This window comes from Sturnira hondurensis, unplaced genomic scaffold (genome assembly GCF_014824575.4).
Source record: "Sturnira hondurensis isolate 20B ecotype Veracruz unplaced genomic scaffold, ASM1482457v3 Scaffold0009178, whole genome shotgun sequence".
In the NCBI taxonomy this organism is placed as follows: domain Eukaryota; kingdom Metazoa; phylum Chordata; class Mammalia; order Chiroptera; family Phyllostomidae; genus Sturnira; species Sturnira hondurensis.
Window position 1 is genome coordinate 2,686,124 of NW_028081809.1, and position 20,820 is coordinate 2,706,943.

The following is a 20,820-nucleotide window of genomic DNA, read 5'->3' on the forward strand; positions in this document are numbered from 1 at the left end:
AGCGTATCAATTTGATAGACATCTACAATAACCTTTTAGGTGTTGCTGAGATATCAATTTATTATTTTGAAAATTAATAAAGGGAAAGAATCAAGTGTCTATCCTGACTTTCCTGTATGAAACTGTATTCCAGAGAAAAAATTTTCTTTTAGAGAAAAATTCTAGCTAATAAATGCAGATGGATGACAGAGTATCACAATTCTGCAATTCCTAATGAAATACTGAATATAGTCAATGATCACCAAAGAAACATTAAAATTATTCGATGAAAAGTCAACAAAGAACTTTCATAATGAACAAGGCTGCCAATGGCTAAACCCACTGACCACTGTTGTCATCACTAGAAGTGAGGCAACCATATCATACGCCTACATGAGGTAACTGGGAGTGCACCACTAAAAAGTAGCCAAGCTGCTGGATCTAAGAAATTACATGGAATAGAGAAGTATATTAGCCAACAGCAGGCAAATGCAATCAAATAAATCTAGAATATGAGAAATTCTAGAGAATAATCCAGCATCTTCAACAGGGAGAAAAAAACAAAAACCCAGGACATGCCAAAAACAGGGGTGGTAGTAGTGGTAACAGGAAGAGACAGACCTATCAACCAAATGCAATGTGTGGCTGTAATCTGGATCCTGATTTGAAAAAAAATCAATCATAAAAGACATTTGGAGACAAGTGGAAAAAATTTTAAATGGACAGAAAATCCAATGATATGAAGAAATTAATTATTAGATGTCATATGTACTCTTATTCATGACAAAAAGCAAAATGCCCTTATCTGTTCAGAGATACATACTAAAGTAAAATATGAGTAAAATAATATGGTTACTTGAAATTTACTTTAAAATACTCCAGGAAAAAAAGTAGGTGAAGGAGAACAAAACAAAAATGGCATATACTGATAATTATTTAAACTGAGTGACAGGTAAATGGAGACTCATTTTACTGCATGTCTCTATTTTTGTTTCTTTTGGGGGACAAAAATTTTTTATAGATATATTATCATTTGCAAGGAAAAATTTTAACACAGTATATAAGTCATCTCCCTAAATAAGGAAACTGTATCACTGACCACTATTACACCTTTTCACAGCATTTTCATAAGAATTGTTCTGATATAATTCAATTCTCCTTTTGAGCAATGTAAACATATAACTTCATGCCAAAAGTGTCTAGACTCTTCAGTTAATTAAGGCTACTACCTACCCTGAGCTTGCAGAAGTTTAAGGGTAGCTTCAGCTCTGGCTCTGGCTTCTCTCTGAGATTTAGTTAAAAGCTTCCCTTCTTTTTTCAAGCGTTCTTTTCTTTCTTTTTCTTTTTGCTTTTTCCTTTCTCTTTTTTCTTGTTCCAATCTTTCCTATAAGAGAATATATATCAGACAAAAACTACACACCTTAATCAATTATATTTAAATTAAATTTCAATGTAAATAACCCATACTTCAAACGAAACTTTTCAGACACATGCAAAGTATTATGTTAGGGGATTCCAAATGAAAATGTTTTAAATATACATATAATAATATCGCATGAGAACAGACCATGTGTTTTGGCAATGATACATAAGCAACTTCTGTCTGTATCTCAGGAAATAACAGCAGGATTTTCTATACCTCTTCATCTTATTATTCATATAATACAGATGATGATGTAACTGAATTACCATATAATTATGAGATTTTTAGATTTAGAAGGTTAGAGGATATTTCATAGAGATTTTTTAAGTTAAACACAATGCCGATGTCAGCAACTTCATGAAAATATACCTCTTCTTTACGCTTAGCTTCCAATTCTTCAAGCCGTTTTATGCGTTCTTCCTCTTCTCGTTTCTGTCTCTCTTCTTCTTCTTTAAGCTTAGCCAGAGCTTCCTGCATAGCTTTAACTGTGGCTTTGCTAGGTCCTTTTTTCTTCTCTTTTTCTTTGTCTTCCTTCTCTACTTTCTTTTTCTTCTTCTCTTTTTTCTTTTTGTCTCCTTCATTGTCGTCTATCAAAAAAGAATACAGGTGAAGTGGTTTTAAAAAACCTTGTTTCCTAAGGCAATGATGAGCAAACCCCACAATTCAAGGACCATAATGGGCCAAAGAAGATGCCAGCAGCAAGCTACAGCCTCTAGGCATCAGTGCACCCCCAAAAGCACAGGAGTGCCTCAGTACCTGCAACAGTTAAGATTAACCAAGTTAGCCTCCTTAGAAGCCAACAATGCTGCTGTTGCTGAGTAGTCCTAAGGGATGCAAGAAGACAGGCGTATCCTGTCAGTATGAAGAAAATATACTGTATCTAACGTAGTTCTTAATCAATAGTGTCTGAATTCCTTCCTTAATTCTATAGCTAGTTTTGCTTCTATAAAATGGGAATGATATGAATGATGCCAATCTTAAGATATCAGAAGAATAAAATAGAAAAATATAGGTAATTATATTCTAAGAACACTACAGCATTATGCCTTAAAAAAAAAAAAAACAACAACTAAAGATCATAAAGCTACTTTCATGGTGCTTTCCTCAAATATGTCCAGATAATAATTTGAGTGGTTAAAAAAAACTATGTCAATTTTCCCATTAAAAGTCTTACTAAAGAAAACTACGTGAATCATTTGATCTTTATTCTCATTCCAACTAGGGAAATTTTAACTAGAAAACTTATTTTTTGTTTATTGGTACTGGTATAACAAAGTGGCTCGCCGTTGTTTAAAAGATGTTAACTGATTTTAGCATTTTTAGTTTACCATTTCACAGGTTGAACTGGGTTTTTAAAAATAAGAGAGAATTCTGATATTATCTGATGGAGTTATCAAAAGGAAGAATAAATTTTTCATAAGGCAACTTCCACTCTTTATCAACAACAACAAAAAATTGTTCACAGTGAATTCTATAAAAATTCTAGTCTGTGCACAAACTACTTAAGAGGCATTTTATATTATACATAAATGTTTAACAATAAACATTAATTCAAAGAGTATGTAAGTTTTTAAAAGAGTATATAGTTTTTAAAAGGCTTTCATGCAATTAAGCATCTTTATAACCAAGGACAAATAAGAAAACTACTTTGGGGTATAATAATCAAACCTTACACTAAATAGGAATCCAAGCCTTTTGCCCTTTCCCAATAATTTTACCCACCTTCAGTGGCTGCAGGCACCTCTCCTTTCTCATCAGTGGCAGGGGCTGTTTCAGTGTCAAGAGTCACTTTGGATTTTACAGCTTCCTCTTCAGATTTCCTTTGAGGTTCTTTTTGTTTACTCTGATCCTTTTTACCAGTTTCTAACTCTTCTTTTTCTTTCAGCTTCCGCAGTTTTGCCTTTTCTTCCTCTCGCTTTTTTCTCTCTCGCTCTTTTTTTTCTGCCTTCTTTTGGGCCACAGTTTTAATTTTGAAGGAGTCTTCATCTTCATTCCCACTCTCCACATTAGGACCTGCCTTATTTTTTTTATTTTTTTTCTGTCCTTTTCTAGACTGCAAAACTTCATCTGATTCATCCCCACTCTCCCCTGAAGAATTCACTCTGGAACGCTCTTTAATTTTCTTACTGTTATCCTCATCCTCTTCTGACCCGTCCCCCTTTCTATTTGATTTTTGAGCTTTCCCTTTAGTTTTTTTAGAAAATTTGTTAAAGTCATCATCATCATCATCATCATCACTCCCAGAGTACATTTCCACTTTCGGTTTTGCAGTCTTTTTTGATTTTGAATCCTTATCTTCTAATTCTTCACTGTCATCATCAAAACTTTGTTTTTTGGCTTTCTGTCCTTTCTTTTTTTTATCTTGTTTTGAGGTGGATTCTTCTTCATTATTTTCTGTTGGCTAAAAAATTTCCAGTGTTAGAAATATTAACAGAATTACATTTTGCTTTAAAATAAATAATTGGAACTCCTCAGAGTAACATGCTTCATTAAATACACATGGAAAAAATTCTCAAAATAATTTCAAAATAAAGTCCTTTTTATGAGGATATAAAACTCAACCAAGTGCCAGAAGCTAGCCTAGGTGGGCTTCAGGCACCTCTCACATTCACTGTGAATGTCAGGATCTAGGTGCCCTAGCCAGCACTAATCACGGTCCACATTTATTAGCTTCTTCACATGGCACTCAAAGCCTAAGAGAGCAATTGAAAGAAGAAAAAAAAATGCCTATCACTTTCCCATTACTCTAAGGCCTCCCCAAATTCAAAGGATAAAAAGAAACACTGTAAGAAATTGAAGGTAGAGATAGGAAATGTCATATCTCTACATATATCAATTTTATAAATAGTTAACATACCCCCAAATACCTTTAGATTCCCAAATAAACTGTCTTCCTAAAGATTTTAAGACATTATTTCTTTCCTAAATATTGTTTTCCCCACTGGCATAAGAGTTTATATAATGTTTTAACATACACACATATATACACATACAACACATGGGCACAAACACACACAGAGCTCAAAAATTTCTAAAAGCAGCACCCTAAATAAAGCTAGCAACAGGAAGTACAGCTGGGTAACCAACATCTTTCACCTTTACAGCAGCAGTTTCTCTGTCAGTTTTGATGCCCTGAGCCTCCCAAGACAATTCTTCCAGTTCTTTCAGGATATCATCTTCACTAGAAAAACATTAAAATATATTTGAGGCATTGAATTAATTAGTAAGTGTATCTAGTACCAAAGCTAATAAGAAGCAAACATATTTAAAACATACTTACTCAAAGTCTTGCCGTTTTTTCTCTTTTTTCTTTTTCCCCTTGGACTTTTGAGGCTCTTGTTCCTTGGCAGCACCAGCTCCTTCTATTTCTGCAGCCAAGGCATCAAGATCAATGTCATCCTTGGCACTTATATGAAAACAAAGAAGATCTAAATGTTACTCGAGAGTACAGTAATCTAGCACATTCACATACAGAGAAACATTTTTAAAAAGTAATCTTAGCCTTTATCACACATTAGCATCCTACTGAGAAAAACCATTTGGCAAGCCCTTTCACAACAACACTAGTTATATACCCTTATCAGCCTTGCTGCATCTGTTTCAATAAAGTTTGAGTTACATTCACATCAGAAAGAGATATATAATGAAGTACTATGGTTAAACAAGAAATGGAAATTAACTTTTGTTCATACCTAAGTTTTGTTATATGTGTCTAGAGTTATTTATAAAAGAGAGATGTTAAAGGATGAACAAGTCTTATTACTTCATTATCAATACCAACATCTAAATATCTGGATACCTATTCATTTTTACTTGGAATAACAAAAATTGAAAATTTTTGGAAGGAGCTTTAAAGATCAACTAGTCTATTATTTCATTTTACCAATAGGAAAACTAAGATGCACAAAGTTTGAATGACTTGAACAAAACAAGCAAAACAAACCAAACATCCAAATGTAAATGAATTAGGAATGCTTCACTAAGTAAAGCACATACAACATCCAAATATCTAGAACCAAGGAAACTCACAACCCTTTACATTACTGGTTTTGTTTCTGGTTCCATTCTACAATGTCCTCATCTACCAATATAATTCAAAGCAAACCCAACTAAGTTCCAGTTCAAACTTACAGAAAACCAAGGTCAGCCTGAGGTACACAGTAGAAAAAGTAGATGAATCCCAATAAATGATATAGTAAAAAAATTAAGACCATGCAATATGGCCCCCACTGACAGACACCCTGTTATATAGAAGCCTCATTTCAGTACAGAGAAGTTCTGAAGAGTAACTTGTAACTATATGATGAATATAATTTTAAAATTATATTAGAAAACTTTGAAGATACAGGATCTATCCTCAAGGAGCTTAGTAGAAGAGGCAGCAAACCGGCAAACCAGGCACTGCAAAATGCTAAGAGCAATAAAGTAAAAAATGTTTAATGCTTTTATAAATTGTTGGCCCAAGTTGAAATATCCTTTCTATCCTATACTGTAGGACAGTGTATTTGAGGAGGGTCATAGAACACTTAACTGCTCCACTGGGGGAGACTTCCTGAAACACCAAATGCAAAATGAGAATGTCAGATGTTTCCTACTAGAGAAGAGAACCAAGTACTAGAGGAGGAAGAGGAGTTAACCAGGCAAAGGGGGTGGGCATATCAGACACTAAGAGTGCCTGGGGACTCAGAGAAGGATATCTGAGCCAACTGAGAAGCTTTTTGTACATTATGGATTTACTGACCCCACCACCCAAGATCTAGGTGACCAGAAACTGGGGTGTGAGGTAGGCTGTATATTTTTAGCAATCTTTCTGGGTGACTGTGGGTCAGATTTGAGCAGTTATTCCATTTTTAATAAATGAAGAAACTGAGGCACAAAGAACATGTGCAGGATCACACAAGGCAGAGATGGGGTATGAACCTAGAAACTTTGACTCCGCAGTTACAGCTCTTAACCCTGCTAACATAATCAAATCTCCATCTTAGAAAGCTACTTCTACTAGGATGACTGGCAAGGGAAGCTACCCCTAGGACGACTAGGAAGTTGGGGCAGAACCCCAACTGGATAGGAAGTAGGAAGACCAACCAGTTAAGGAGCTTTCACAGTTAACTGTGATGAAAAACAATGATCACCTATCCTACTGCCTCTGCAGGCAAGAGGTGAGTCAGATAAAGATCAATTAGCAACACTGAAGTACCAATCACAAGACCCTTCCCACCCTCTCACCCCCACCCTAGCCAAATGTGGGGAAAGCAGGGTGAGTCTTATAGTCTGAATGTAGCATACCTGGCTCGCTGCGGGGGAGGGGGGGCAGGAACAGCGGTAGAGCAGGGTCTGTCTACCTTATTTACCATGCAGGAGTGATCAGCTTATAGGCTTGCCCAAGGATTTTGTCTTTAAACCAAACAGAACAGAATATACTTGCCACCAGCAAGTCTCTCTAATAATTCCCCTCCATTCTATTACCAATGGGCTAACATAACCAAGTTCCGACAATTCTAAATAAATTCAGAGAATGTGAAGACAATATTTACACAGAAAGAAGAAAAACGGAATTTAGCCAGATACCTATAATAAATATGTGACTTTTATTAAAATTACAAGCTACATCAAAATGAAATGCAGTGTGAATCTTATTTACGACATGGCTTGAACAAACCAACTGTGAAAAGTCACTGTGGAGCTAAAAATCTGAAATATGGGCTGGATATTAAACTCTAGAGAATTTGTGTTCGTTGCACTAGGTGGGGTAAGGGTATTGTGATTAGGTAAGAAAATGGAGAAAAATATCAAGATGTCTATGAAATAAAATACATAGAGCTAAAACGGGGACAAAATGCTAGAAATGACAAAATTTAGATAATGAGTATATGGGGGTTCATTAAACCACTTTCATTTTTTTCTGTGTGCTTGAAATTTTTATGATAGAAAGTTAGAAATTTACATTAAAAAAATTACAAAGTTACATAAAAAGTAAACCAGGGCTGAAATCAGGTACCTATAACTTGCTCATAATTTGCAGAGTTTAGTAAGGTAGTGTCTTCCCAACATTTTGTATCTTTAAAATCTGTTAGCTATTAAGGTATCTAAGAATGGAAATCACTCTTCATAATCATTTTGACCTTAGAGCAAATTAAATTCTTAAGAGAATGGAAGATCCACTAAGCACAAGACTTTTTTTTTTCTTCTCAAATTCAGTCCTGACAAGTAATTCCTTTAAGGAAAGTAGCATTCAACCTTAAACAAAACGTCATTGACCTGTAGTAGACAACTAAAATAAAACAAAACTAAAATACTGGACAACAGCACTACAGCTCTTGTACTGTTCTACATGGTATTAAATATTGACTTTGTATATGTATGGCAAAATTTAAAATCTAAGCACTTAAGAAATAAAAATGGCATGCATAAATTCTAACCTCGAATAAAAAGGGAAAAAATGAAAGAAAACAGAAATAAAGCATGGCAGAATTGTACAAATAAAAAAATAGAATGGCTGAAATAAAGTCAAATATATTATTAATTGGTAGCAATGTAACTTTAAACTCTTAAAGATAAGTTATCAGATTGTATTTGAAAAATTCAATTTTATGTTGTTTGCTAAAAGACAGACCTAAAACAGATACTATATAGAAAGGTTAAAAGTTTTTTTAAAAAGTGAAATCCTCAAAAACCAGTGGCAAACCAAATCCAAGAACATATATAAAGAGGATCATACCCTGGTCAGGCGCTCAGCTGGTTGGAGCATCATTCCACGCACCATAAAGAATCACATACCGTGACCAAGTGAGAACTACTACAGGAGTGCGAGATTGTCTGAACATATTAAAATCCATTAATTTAATCCATCAGCTATAAATAGGATAAAATACAAAAATTTATCATTATCTCGATAGATGAATAAACAGCACTTAACAAAATGCAACACCCTTTCGTGGTAAAAAGACTCAGCAAAGTAGGAATAGCAAACTTTCCTCAACCTAAAAAAGGATCTCTAGGAAAAACACAGCTAACATCAAACTTTCTATCCATCATTATATACTGCAAGATCTAGCCAGAGCTTTAGGCAAGACAAAGAAATAAAAGGCCTGTAGATTGGAAAATAAGGAAACTATCTAAACTTGCCAAAGACATGACCAGACACATAGAAAATCCTAAGGAATCCACATGCACAAGACAAAAAATTATTATAGCTAATAAACGAATTTATTAAGGTTTCAGGATAAAAAATCAATACACAAATATCAACTATATTTAAACTATGCACTGGTGATGAACAATCTGAAAATCAAATTAAGGGAATATATTTACAATAGCATAAAAAAGAAATGCTCAAAATAATTTTTAAGAGTTGCAAATATACTCTGAAAACTTATTGAAATAATTTTTTGCAAAAAAATTATTGAAAGAAACCAAAGACCTAAATAAATGAAAAAAAATCCCATGTTTATGGATCAGAGGGCATAATATTGGCAATACTCCTAAAATTAATCTACAGCAGTGATTTTCAATCAGTGTGCCACAAGAATTTTTAAAACATGCAATACCTGACTAGTCAGGGGGCACTGACCTCTCTTCCCTTAGACTGTCAATTAAAAAAAAGAAGCAGCAGCAGCCCTGCCTGGGCTAGCTCAGTGGACTGAGCTCAGGCCTGCGAACCAGAGTATCATGGTTCGAATCCCAGTCAGGGCACATGCCTGGGTTGCAGGCCAGTTCCCAGCAGGGGGACGCACGAGAGGCAACCATACATTGATATTTCTCTCCTTCTCTCCTTCCCTTCCCCTCTAAAGAAAAATAAATAAAATCTTAAAAAAAGAAAAAGAAAAGAAAACCTTAAAAAGAAGACAACAGCGAACACAACAATAGTCATCCAATATAAATGAATCAAAGTTATACCTCTTTTTGTCTGATCAGCAAAAAATATTTCTTGGTGTGCTGCACAATTTTAGTGACCAGTGTATGTGTGCCACGAGGCAAAAAAGGTTGAAAATCACTGATCAAATCCCAATCAAAATTCCAGCTGCCTCCCTGTCCCTAGAAATTGAGAAGCTGATCCTAAAATCTGCATGAAAATGCCAGGAACCCATAATAGCCAAAACAATTCCAAAAAAGAACAAAATTTAACAAATCATACTTCCCAATTTCCAACTTACTACAAAGCTATAGTAATTAAGACAGTGTGGTACTGCAATAAAGAGAGATATACAATGGAACAGAACTGGAAATCCAGAAGTAAACACCTACACATATCATCAATTGATTTCAACAAAGAATTAAAGTCTTTTTAACAAATGCTGCCAGGACAACTGAATATCCACAAAGAATAAAGCTGGACCCCCACAACACTACACAATCTACAAAAATTAACTCAATCTGGCTCAAAGTAAGCAGTAAAACCATAAAACCACTAGAAGAAAACAGTAAGTCTTCATGACCTTGGATTTGGTGGTGGTTTCTTAGACCTGATATCAAAAACACAAGCAACCTAAAAATATATAAATCAGACTTCAACAAAATTAGAACCTTTTATGCTACACAGGGTATTATCAAGAAAGTAAAACAAAAAGTATGGGAGAAATATAAAGACAGCCCAAAGAATGGGAGAAAACAAGCTGTAAATCATACCTGATAAAGGATTGCTATGTAGAATATATAAAGAACCCTTATTCCTAAACAATTTTAAAATGGGCAAATGAGTTGAATGGATAGTTCTCCAAACAAGGGATACAAATGTTCAATAAACACATTAAACCATCATGCAATGCAAACCAAAAGTAGTAAGACACCACATCACACCCACAGTAATCAAAAAGGCAGATGGTAAGTGTTGATGAGGATGTAGAAATAACTCTAATACTCTGTTGGTTGGAATGAAAAACGAAGCTTTGGCAGTTCCTGAAAAAGTTAAACACAGAGTTCCCCAGCAATTTCACCCCTAGGTATTACATACCCTAAAAAAATAAAAACATATACAGGGATTTTTATAGTAATATAATTTACAACAGCCAAAAACACATGTGGCTATTTTTTATGGCAATATAAACAATCCCAATGTCATCGACTGATGGTTAGGTTTAAAAAAATGTGGTATATCCATATAATGGAAACGTAGGACATATGATTCGGGACTTAAAAGAAATTCCAACTACAGTATCATCAGAAATAACTATTAGATTCATCAGACTTCAGTAACTGAAACCTAATGACATATATTTAACTAAAGTGAAATAAAACAGTACTCAACTGAATTCAGGGACTGTTATGAAAATTTATGGTATAAATAAAGCTTCAGAAATAGAAAAATATTTCATATACCTGTGGAAAGTATGGTACTATCACGAAAGGGAGGTCTGAAAACCAATGATTTTAAAAAATGACTTCTAACTAAGTGAAAAGTAGGGATTCCTCTGAAAAAGCATACCTGAAATTTTATATACCAGGTCTAAAAATGGAAAGGAATGAAATATTAAGTTATCGTTGCTTTCATTTTAAATAGATAGGCTACAGAATAGGCAGGTATTCAAATAAGGTTAAGGGAAAAATTCTTTTTAAAAATCTGGCCCTGGACTTCCACCAAGATGGAGGCATAGGTGGAAACACTGTGCCTTCTCCCACAACCAAGTTTGAACACAACAAAGGTTTGGAGAACTAGGACACACCCAAAGACTGGAAAACGGAATTATACGGAAGTCCCACAACTACGAACCGTTCAACGGGGACGGTAAGAGAGGCGGAGCCAGCAGCGGAGATGGGTCGGGCAGGACAGATCCCCCGACCTAGGCGGGCAGGAAGCCCGAAACCACTCTGGGTGTGGGGCAGACTGACCGCAGTCGCACATTCACGCACAGTGAGACGGACCACACAGGCCCCTGGGGGCGAACCCAGTGGTGGAGGGCTGACGGCGGTGGCACACTTGCGTGCAGTGGAACAAAACACTTGGGCCTGGTGACGGTGGTGGCAGGGGCGCCGGGGCTGAGGCGGCAGGCGGCAGACGGGAAGCCATTGTCCCTCTTTGACCCCGCCCCCACATACAATGTCACAACCCAGCAACTTAGTTGCCCTGTTCTAGTGAACACTTTATCCTGCTATGGAACAGGCACGAACAGCCCAAAAGATGGTGCAAGAAGAACTCAAAGTCCCAGAGCCAATAACTCTAAGTGACCAAGAGATTGCCAGCCTCTCAGAAGCACAATTCAAGACACTATTTATCAGGATGCTCACAGAACTGGTAGATTATAGTCACAAATTAGAGGAACATAGTCACATATTAGAGGAACATATGAAGGCTAAACTAATTGAAATGAAGGGAGATGCACAGGAAACCAACAGTGATGGAAAGGAAACTGGGACTCAAATCATTGGAATGGACCAGAAGGAAGAACAAAACATCCCACCAGAAAGGAATGAAGAAATGAGAATTCAAAAAAATGAGGAGAGGCTTAGGAACCTCCAGGACATCTTTAAACGTTCCAACATCCGGATTATAGGGGTACCAGAAGGGGGAAAGAAACAGCCACGAGTGGAAAACTTATTTGAACAAATAATAAAGGAGAACTTCCCCAGTCTGGCAAAGGAAATAGACTTCCAGGAAATCCAGGAAGCTCAGAGAGTGCCAAACAAGTTGGACCCAAGAAGGAACACACCAAGGCACATCATAATTACATTAGCCAAGACCAAAATGAAGGAGAGAATCCTAGAAGCAGCAACGGATAAGGGGACAGTCACCTACAAAGGAGTACCTATCAGACTATCAGCGGATTTCTCAAAAGAGACCCTACAGGCAAGAAGGGGCTGGAAAGAAGTATTCCAAGTCATGAAATCCAAAGACCTACAGCCAAGATTGCTTTATCCAGCAAAGCTTTCATTTAGAATGGAAGGACAGATAAAGTGCTTCTCAGATAAGGTCAAGTTCAAGGAGTTCATCATCACCAAGCCCTTATTATATGAAATGCTAAAGGGACGTATATAAGAAAAAGAAGATGAAAAATATTAACAGTGAAAGGACAGCAAACTCACAGTTATTAACAACCACACCTAAAACAAAAGCACACCAAGAGGACAGCTAGATCAGGAGTGGAACCATAGAAATGAAGAACACATGGAGGGTTAGCAACAGGGGAGTGGGAGGAGGAGAAGGGGGGAGAAGGTACAGAAAATAGCATAGATGGTAGGTAGATAATAGATAGGGGGGAGGGCAAGAATAGTGGGGGAAATATAGAATCTAAAGAACTTGAGACACGTGGTTATAAACTAAGGGGGGCAGAATGGTGGGGGAGGGAGTGTGCGGGTGAAGGGGAATGAAGGGGGGAATAGAACAACTGTAATGGTATAATCAATAAAACATATTAAAAAAAAATCTGGCCCTGACTGACCTCTAGACAATGGCTGTCATTTTTCTATTCTCCCTCCTTCTTTAAATTCTTAATCTTTTACAGATGCTTCACCAGTAAAGATCCTATGCAGACATTAATTTTTATTTAAAGTCTCCATTTTGTAATGTCAGAATTTCTTCAATCATGTAATACAGCACAGGAAAAAACCCAGAGATTTTTGAGTCAGATATGGCTAAAGAGCCGAGACACTCTAAGCCTCAAGTACATTATTAGGGTAAATCCCAATTTCCCCTTCTATATAACATATAATAGTTCTTAGATCTTTATTCCTTTTCCTTCCTCTCAGATTCTCAATGTGGTTACAGCATGGTTATTGCTTCTACATTAAATGCTTCATTACTTAAATTATGTAAATATTGTGGTTAATGCAAGGGCAAGTAGTATACTATGATTATATCAATACTATGTAATAAGGGTTCAAAATACCAGTATATTTTGTACTTAAATTTCTCAACAGTACATATGTGTTACAAGGCATAAGATAGAAAGCAAAATAAAAAAGCAGTCATTTGTGTGTCACTACGAAAAAGTTCACCAATTTTGATGTGTTTTTTTTTAATGAATGCTGACAACTGTCACAATACAATCTAACAAAATTGTTTTGAACAAAGTTAGAGACAACTAAGTACTACTAGAGCCATTTTAGGAAGGAGGAAAAAAAAAACTTTTTGGCCAACCCAGTATTTTCAAAATAATACTGAGACTATTAGCCTTTTCCATTCTCGTTTTCTCCCAAGTATACCGTGGAGTTTTCCAGGAGACATGATATGTGATGTTGCTTACAGAACAAATGCACAAACAGATGAGAATCAAGATATCTTCTAGTAAGCCAGACAGTAAAGAGATCCATAAAAATGTTTAATACCACTCATCATTTTTGAAAGCAATTATTTAAGGATACTTATTAATATGTAATGTGTCTTATTTTTAAGTTAATAAGAATTGTTTCATTCATAATATGGTAAGTACTGATAGAGATAACCCACATAGACAAAAACATTTTGGGTTCCTCAGTAATTTAAGAATTTACATGTGTCCAGAGACCAAAAACTCTGAGAACTGCTATTCTAACCAACCCACTGACACTCAGTTCCTCAGTTAAAACAATGTTTTGCCCATCTTATAAATCAATGGCAAGACTAGAATAAGTTTTGAAGGATAAGCAATGCACAACTGGTGGGCAGGGAACGATACAAGCAGCTGCATAAGCTCCCAAGAGATCACCGGTATAGAATAAGCTAACAACAGAAGTTTAACCACCTGCTTTTAAAAAAAAAATACTCACCCAAGGATGTTTATTGATTTCACAGAGAGAGGAAGGCGGTCAGGGAGAGAGACAAACATGGATGTGGAAGCAAAGCGTGTATCACTGCCTTCCATATGTGCCCTGAGAATCAAGCCCACAACCTAGTTATGTGCCCTGACTCAGGATCTGACCTGCAACATTTTGGTGTGTGGGACAATGCTCCAACTGACCTATCCAGCCAGGGCTATTATCTGCTTTCTTATACATTTATGGCAAACTAGGACTTCTTCCCCTCCTGCAACGTATCAATTTCCTAAAGTATCCATGTAGGAACAAGCTAAGAGAACTGATTAAACATCTTTTGTTCCTTATCTAAAGTATGCAGACTGACTTCCGCCAAGATGGAGGCATAGGTGGAAACACTGTGCCTTCTCCCACAACCAAGTTTGAATACAACAAAGGTTTGGAGAACAAAGACACAGCCAAAGAACAGGAAATTGAATTATATGGAAGTCCAACAACGAACCATTCAACTGGGATGGTAAGAGGGGCGGAGCCAGCGGGCAGGAAAGATGCCCCGACCCAGGCACACAGGCAGCTCGGACTCAGTCTGGGTGCTGGGCAGACTGACCTCGGTCGCAGATTCGCACACAGTGAGACGGACCACGCAGGCCCCAGGGGGCGAACCCAGTGGTGGAGGGCTGACAGCAGTGGCACACTTGCCTGCAGTGGGACAAAACGCATGGGCCCGGGTGACAGTGGCAGCAGCAGGAGGCGGCAGACGGGACGCCATTGCTCCTCTTTGACCCCGCCCCCACATACAATGTCACAACCAAGCAACTGAGTTGCCCTGCTCTGGTGAACACCTAGGGCTCCGATCCTGATACCTAACATGCACCAACAGTTCAAAGATGGCTCAAGAAGAACTCAAAGCCCCAGAGCCAATAACTCTAAGCAACCAAGAGATTGCCAGCCTCTCAGATGCACAGTTCAGGACACTGTTTATCAGGATGCTCACAGAACTGGTTGATTATAGTCACAAATTAGAGGAACATATGAAGGCTAAACTAATTGAAATGAAGGGAGATGCACAGGAAACCAATAGTGATGGAAAGGAAACTGGGACTCAAATCATTGGAATGGACCAGAAGGAAGAACAAAACATCCCACCAGAAAGGAATGAAGAAATGAGAATTCAAAAAAATGAGGAGAGGCTTAGGAACCTCCAGGACATCTTTAAACGTTCCAACATCCGGATTATAGGGGTACCAGAAGGGGGAAAGAAACAGCCACGAGTGGAAAACTTATTTGAACAAATAATAAAGGAGAACTTCCCCAGTCTGGCAAAGGAAATAGACTTCCAGGAAATCCAGGAAGCTCAGAGAGTGCCAAACAAGTTGGACCCAAGAAGGAACACACCAAGGCACATCATAATTACATTAGCCAAGACCAAAATGAAGGAGAGAATCCTAGAAGCAGCAACGGATAAGGGGACAGTCACCTACAAAGGAGTACCTATCAGACTATCAGCGGATTTCTCAAAAGAGACCCTACAGGCAAGAAGGGGCTGGAAAGAAGTATTCCAAGTCATGAAATCCAAAGACCTACAGCCAAGATTGCTTTATCCAGCAAAGCTTTCATTTAGAATGGAAGGACAGATAAACTGCTTCTCAGATAAGGTCAAGTTCAAGGAGTTCATCATCACCAAGCCCTTATTATATGAAATGCTAAAGGGACGTATATAAGAAAAAGATGATGAAAAATATTAACAGTGAAAGGACAGCAAACTCACAGTTATTAACAACCACACCTAAAACAAAAGCACACCAAGAGGACAGCTAGATCAGGAGTGGAACCATAGAAATGAAGAACACATGGAGGGTTAGCAACAGGGGAGTGGGAGGGGGAGAAGGGGGGAGAAGGCACAGAAAATAGCATAGATGGTAGGTAGATAATAGATAGGGGGGAGGGCAAGAATAGTAAGGGAAATACAGAATCTAAAGAACTTGAGACACGTGGTTATAAACTAAGGGGGGCAGAATGGTGGGGGAGGGAGTGTACGGGTGAAGGGGAATGAAGGGGGGGAATAGAACAACTGTAATGGTATAATCAATAAAATATACATATAAAAAAATAAAGTATGCAGACTGAGGGTTTTTATTAATTCAAATATATACAAATGAGAAATAAATTCCTTTGTTGAATCAGTCTACTTGCTATTACACTAGGACCATTCCCTCTCTGAGAAGGTTTGGAGTACCTGTATATTCACAGCTCCTTCTGGACAGATTCCTTCAGCAGAGAACCAATGTCTTCTATTTCAGGGGGAGGGACAATGCTTCCCAGACTGACCAAGATGAATGTCTGACACTAGGGCAATCATCTAAAGGTTATGCAGCTATCTCAGACAGCCAGAAATCCCAAGAAAGGAGAGAGTATGCCAGTAATGACAGGAGCATTATCTGTACCACTTAAAAGCGAAGAGTAGTAGAATTACTACACTGGCTCACCATTGGTATAGACTAGAGAACCACAGCAACAAAAACTCTGATGCTGAAGATACCCCAGAACTCGACTGAATCATGAAAAACCTTCTAGTTCCTGAATGACAACCCCACCCCCATAATATCTGACTGTGTGATGATAGGTGAAATAATTGTCTTCCTTCACTTTACATCCTTTGGGGAGTGGGGAGGGTGTATTAATCCCATTAATTAATCTGACATACCATATTCCTTTTAACCTGAAATATATAGCAGACTCAGGGGAATAAAAAACAAAAACAAAAACAAAACAAAAAATGGAGGGGGACCAGAATGAAGAACTGGAGGCTAATTGTAAAAAACTATATAATCCATGTCCTTTTTCTCTGCACACATCAGTTAAGAAATATCATATTGTGTAAATGGGAACAGTAAGACATCTTAAAAGCATGCAAGTTCCCATAAGATCCCATTATGTAAACTGATGACTAGGAAGATTACAGGAAGACATGAAAGAACTGGCCTTGTATTTTTATGAACCATAAATATTAAATCGTATCCCTCATCTTATCAAGAGTTTCCCCAAATGACCAAAGTCAGGAAAACTTGCTGAACACCCTACTCAAAACCACATTCTCAGAATTATACAAGTTGGAACAAAATTCTAGAACTTAGTCTTTATACAAAGTTCAGTCACTGTTATGACAAAACATGTGCTATCCAAATAAAATACTCAGATAAAATAAAATCTAATTTTTATAATGTATTTAGTTTTAGAGAAAAGAAAAGGGAGATAAAAAGGAAGAGAAACACTGGTAAGTTGCCTCTCGTGTGCCTGGACCAGAAACCAAATGCACAGCCTAGGCATGTGCCCTGACTGGTAATCGAATCAGAACAAAATTCAATTGTAAATGAACATTGTGCAGCTAAAAAGTTAAAATAAGGATTAATTGCATATAAGAATTGAAAAAGTCAAGCAATTTATGTTCTGTCCAAGAACTGAAAAGCAGGTCCATGCCTTATCTTGATAATAACAGCTACTCATTTCTCACCCAATTCTACCTGGCCAAAAACATGCTCTACTTAGGATAACTTGCGAGGGAAGTGGGATGAATTAAAATCTTTAAAATAGAGATCTTTATACAAGAGAGTAAAGTCAGATCTTTATACAAGAGAGTAGAATCAGATATACTATATCACTGTACACAAACAAGAATATTAATCCTACAACAGGACTTCTCTTCCCAGACCTTCTTCCCAGTCTGTTTTTGTTCCTTTTACAAATATTCAAAATGCCCTGGAACAAAGTACAGGAATACCATGGAGAGACTTTGGGTTCAGTTCCATACCACCACAATAAAGCAAGTCACAGAAATTTTTTGGTTTCCAAGTGCATATAAAAATTATGTTTATACACGGTGGTCTATTAGTAGTACAACAGCATTTTGTCTAAAAAACAAAATGAACATACTTTAATTAAAAAATACATATACGCCCTGGCTGGTGTAGCTCAGTGGATTGAGCACGGGCCTGTGAACCAAAGGATCGTGGTTTGATTCCCAGTCAAGGCACATGCCTGGGTTGCAGGCCAATTCCCAGCAGGGGATGCATGAGAGGCAACCATACTTTGGTATTTCTCTCCCTCTCTCCTTCCCTTTCCCTCTAAAGATAAAAAATGATTATTTAAAAAATACATATACATTATTGCTAAAAGTACCACCTACTGAGCCTTTAGCAAGTCGTAATCTTTTTGCTAGAAGATCTTGCCTTCAATTTAAAAAAAAATAACACGCAGTATCTGCGAAGCACAATAATATAAGATATGCCTGGACTATTTAAATACACAAAAGACCAAACAAACTCAGCAATGGAACTTCCCTTGCCTACCCCAAAATATCCTATGTGAATCATAAAGTAAAAAGGCTCAGCAGTTCTGGTCCAACGGGACCCTCTGCAAAACCCTAGCATTTGTTACATAATAAAATTTGAACAGCACTCAACCAAGAGTCCACGAAGCATTAAAAAAATGAGAAAAATATGATATGAGAGAACTTTTTCAATTACATTGCTACCACCTCCTCTTCGAGATGACTGCCCCCCACCTCCCAAAGGACTACAAATTAGTTTGAGCAGGGATTAAAAAAAATAGCATTCCTTCTACAATATACTTCCAAACCAATCTTTTAACAACAGGCTCCAGTGTTTAAAATTTAAACTTCACATCAACCATGAAAATCTTTTTGAATCAATAAGGGATACACTTTCCTCTATGAATATACAGACAATAAATCTCTCCCCTCTGAATAGCTTCCCCCACCACCAATGTGAGAGTTTGGAAAGTAAAAACTGTAAGTAAAATAACATATGCATGTACTTTTTAACCTAAGTAACAGACTTCTGTAATCCTGAATCAAACACGCCAATTGTTTAAAAAACGTTTTTTAAATAAGAGAATCAGTGAAATTAGGAAACTGGATACTTCATAATATTTAAGAAATCATTGTTAACATTCCTTAGGCTTGAAGGTGGCATTGTGGTTGTGTTTTATGTTCTGTTTCTACTTTTTTTTGATACACCTGAGGATTTACACATTAAAAAATTCTGAGAGTTGCTTTAAAATATCCAACAGGTGGATGAAACATGATTAGTCATAACAATGCCTGAAGCCAGTTAATTAGTACATGAAGCTTCTTATAGGCATCTATTTTTTTGGTATACATTTAAAGGAAAAAAATATTCTACGCATCAAAACATCCTGTCGAAAGTGAAGAAATTTTATTCCCACTTAAATCATCCAAAATTCTGCTTTTTTTTTTTTTTTTACTTTTCTGGTTCAATAACAAAATTTTATTGTTCAAACTAATGAACTTTCTCCAGTGGACCTGCAACTGAATTACAATACGAAAATCACCCTGGTATCTTTCAATCCCACTCATCAGCTAGATGCGTGCCAGCTGAGGAAACCAATCTAGGCTTCCAACTTGTAATTAGTGACCTTATTTTAACTTCAAGACCCCACACCCAGTTTGAATCAGAATGATGAACTATCACGGGTGTTGTTTTAACTTACTTTACTCTCTCCCCTAGTATTTGAACTAAGCTTGGTGAGTGGTATACAAAGATGAAAAGTAGCAGATGCACTCCCACTTAATATACTTTCCAATAAGAGTAGAAGATTCAATCCAATGTGACACAGAAAAGTTACCAAAATCTTGGGGTATAACTCTACACACACCCTGTGGTCCCTCCTCACAAAAGCGTTTTAAGTGATGAGAAAGGAGTGACCCCGGATTGGTTTGTTTCATCTTCTCCTCCTTTCTTAGGGGAGGTGCTAGAGAGCAAAGAAATCACCAAAAGACTGGCCGGAAGAAGGAAAACGAAAAGCATACAGTCTGGACCATCAGCCCTTAAATAATTCAAAACTGTACCCAAATTAAATAAAATTAAAAGGGAGTTAAGTGTTAAACATCTCCAACGTACACGAGAGGTTCGAAAGTGAAAAAACCTGGCCGTAGGTACAGCTGATTCAAACTCCCTCGTCTTTCCAAGTATTCACAGGTACAAAGGCATAATGAGTACTCTTCCTGACCCTCGCCTAAACTTGCGCCACAAAACCCCCACTCGCCCGGCCCACGCCAGGAGCTCCAAAACCACTGCCACACTTCTCAGGCCGAAGACCCCTCTTTTCCTGGCCGGGCGAGCAACAGCGGTAGGACTGAGCCTTATGGCTGAAACAACCCGCCCGCCGCCGAGGCCCTCCGCGCCTGCCTGGCACTGAAGTCTCGGACCCGCGGCACCACTCAGGGCCCAGATCCCGCGTCCTGCGAGGCCGGCCTCAAGCCTCCACCACGGGTCCACCCCGCGCTGACCTGACCCGCGCGACCCCCTCAGACGCGCCGGCCGCCGCCGACCAGACCCAGCCACTGGCTTACCTGTCTTCACTCTTGTTTTTCTGCTTCTTCCCCATCGCGTGGTAGCAGCGCTCGTGGTTCCAACTCCTCTAGTCGGTCTCTCACAGACTCACTCCTCACGGCCGACTTTGCTCTCCGTTCGGCTCGTTCCCCTCCGAGCTGCCGTCTCTCGCGCCGGCTCTCCACAGACCCGCGCACTGGGACAGGGCACATATGGTGTGAGCTCTCCCGGCGCAAGCGCATCGTCTCTCTGCCTCAGCGTGGGGACGCAAGGCGCAGCTCATCGAGAGCTGCCCTTCGGGTAGAGCGTCTCCACCTCACCCGCCCGCCAAAGGGGAGTGCGAGCGCCCCCTTTCCTCACGCCGGCCGCGCACCGACGCCTGAG

The 20,820-nt window shown here is 38.1% G+C and overlaps 1 protein-coding gene across 2 annotated transcripts in view; it reads right to left on the minus strand.

Annotated features, from left to right (window-relative positions):
- The window catches only part of EIF5B (eukaryotic translation initiation factor 5B), a 64,604-nt gene extending 43,915 nt beyond the window's left edge, over window positions 1–20,689 (minus strand). For both annotated transcript variants that reach the window (XM_037056789.1, XM_037056786.1), the window contains exons 1-6: window positions 20,457–20,689; window positions 4,683–4,808; window positions 4,499–4,583; window positions 3,125–3,803; window positions 1,772–1,989; window positions 1,213–1,363 (exon numbers count right to left, since the gene is read on the minus strand). In XM_037056789.1, the coding sequence (XP_036912684.1) occupies window positions 1,213–1,363; window positions 1,772–1,989; window positions 3,125–3,803; window positions 4,499–4,583; window positions 4,683–4,808; window positions 20,457–20,491 (1,294 nt within the window). In that variant the 5' untranslated portion in view covers window positions 20,492–20,689. The remainder of the gene's footprint in view (window positions 1–1,212; window positions 1,364–1,771; window positions 1,990–3,124; window positions 3,804–4,498; window positions 4,584–4,682; window positions 4,809–20,456) is intronic.
- Between the last annotated feature and the right edge of the window lie 131 nt (window positions 20,690–20,820).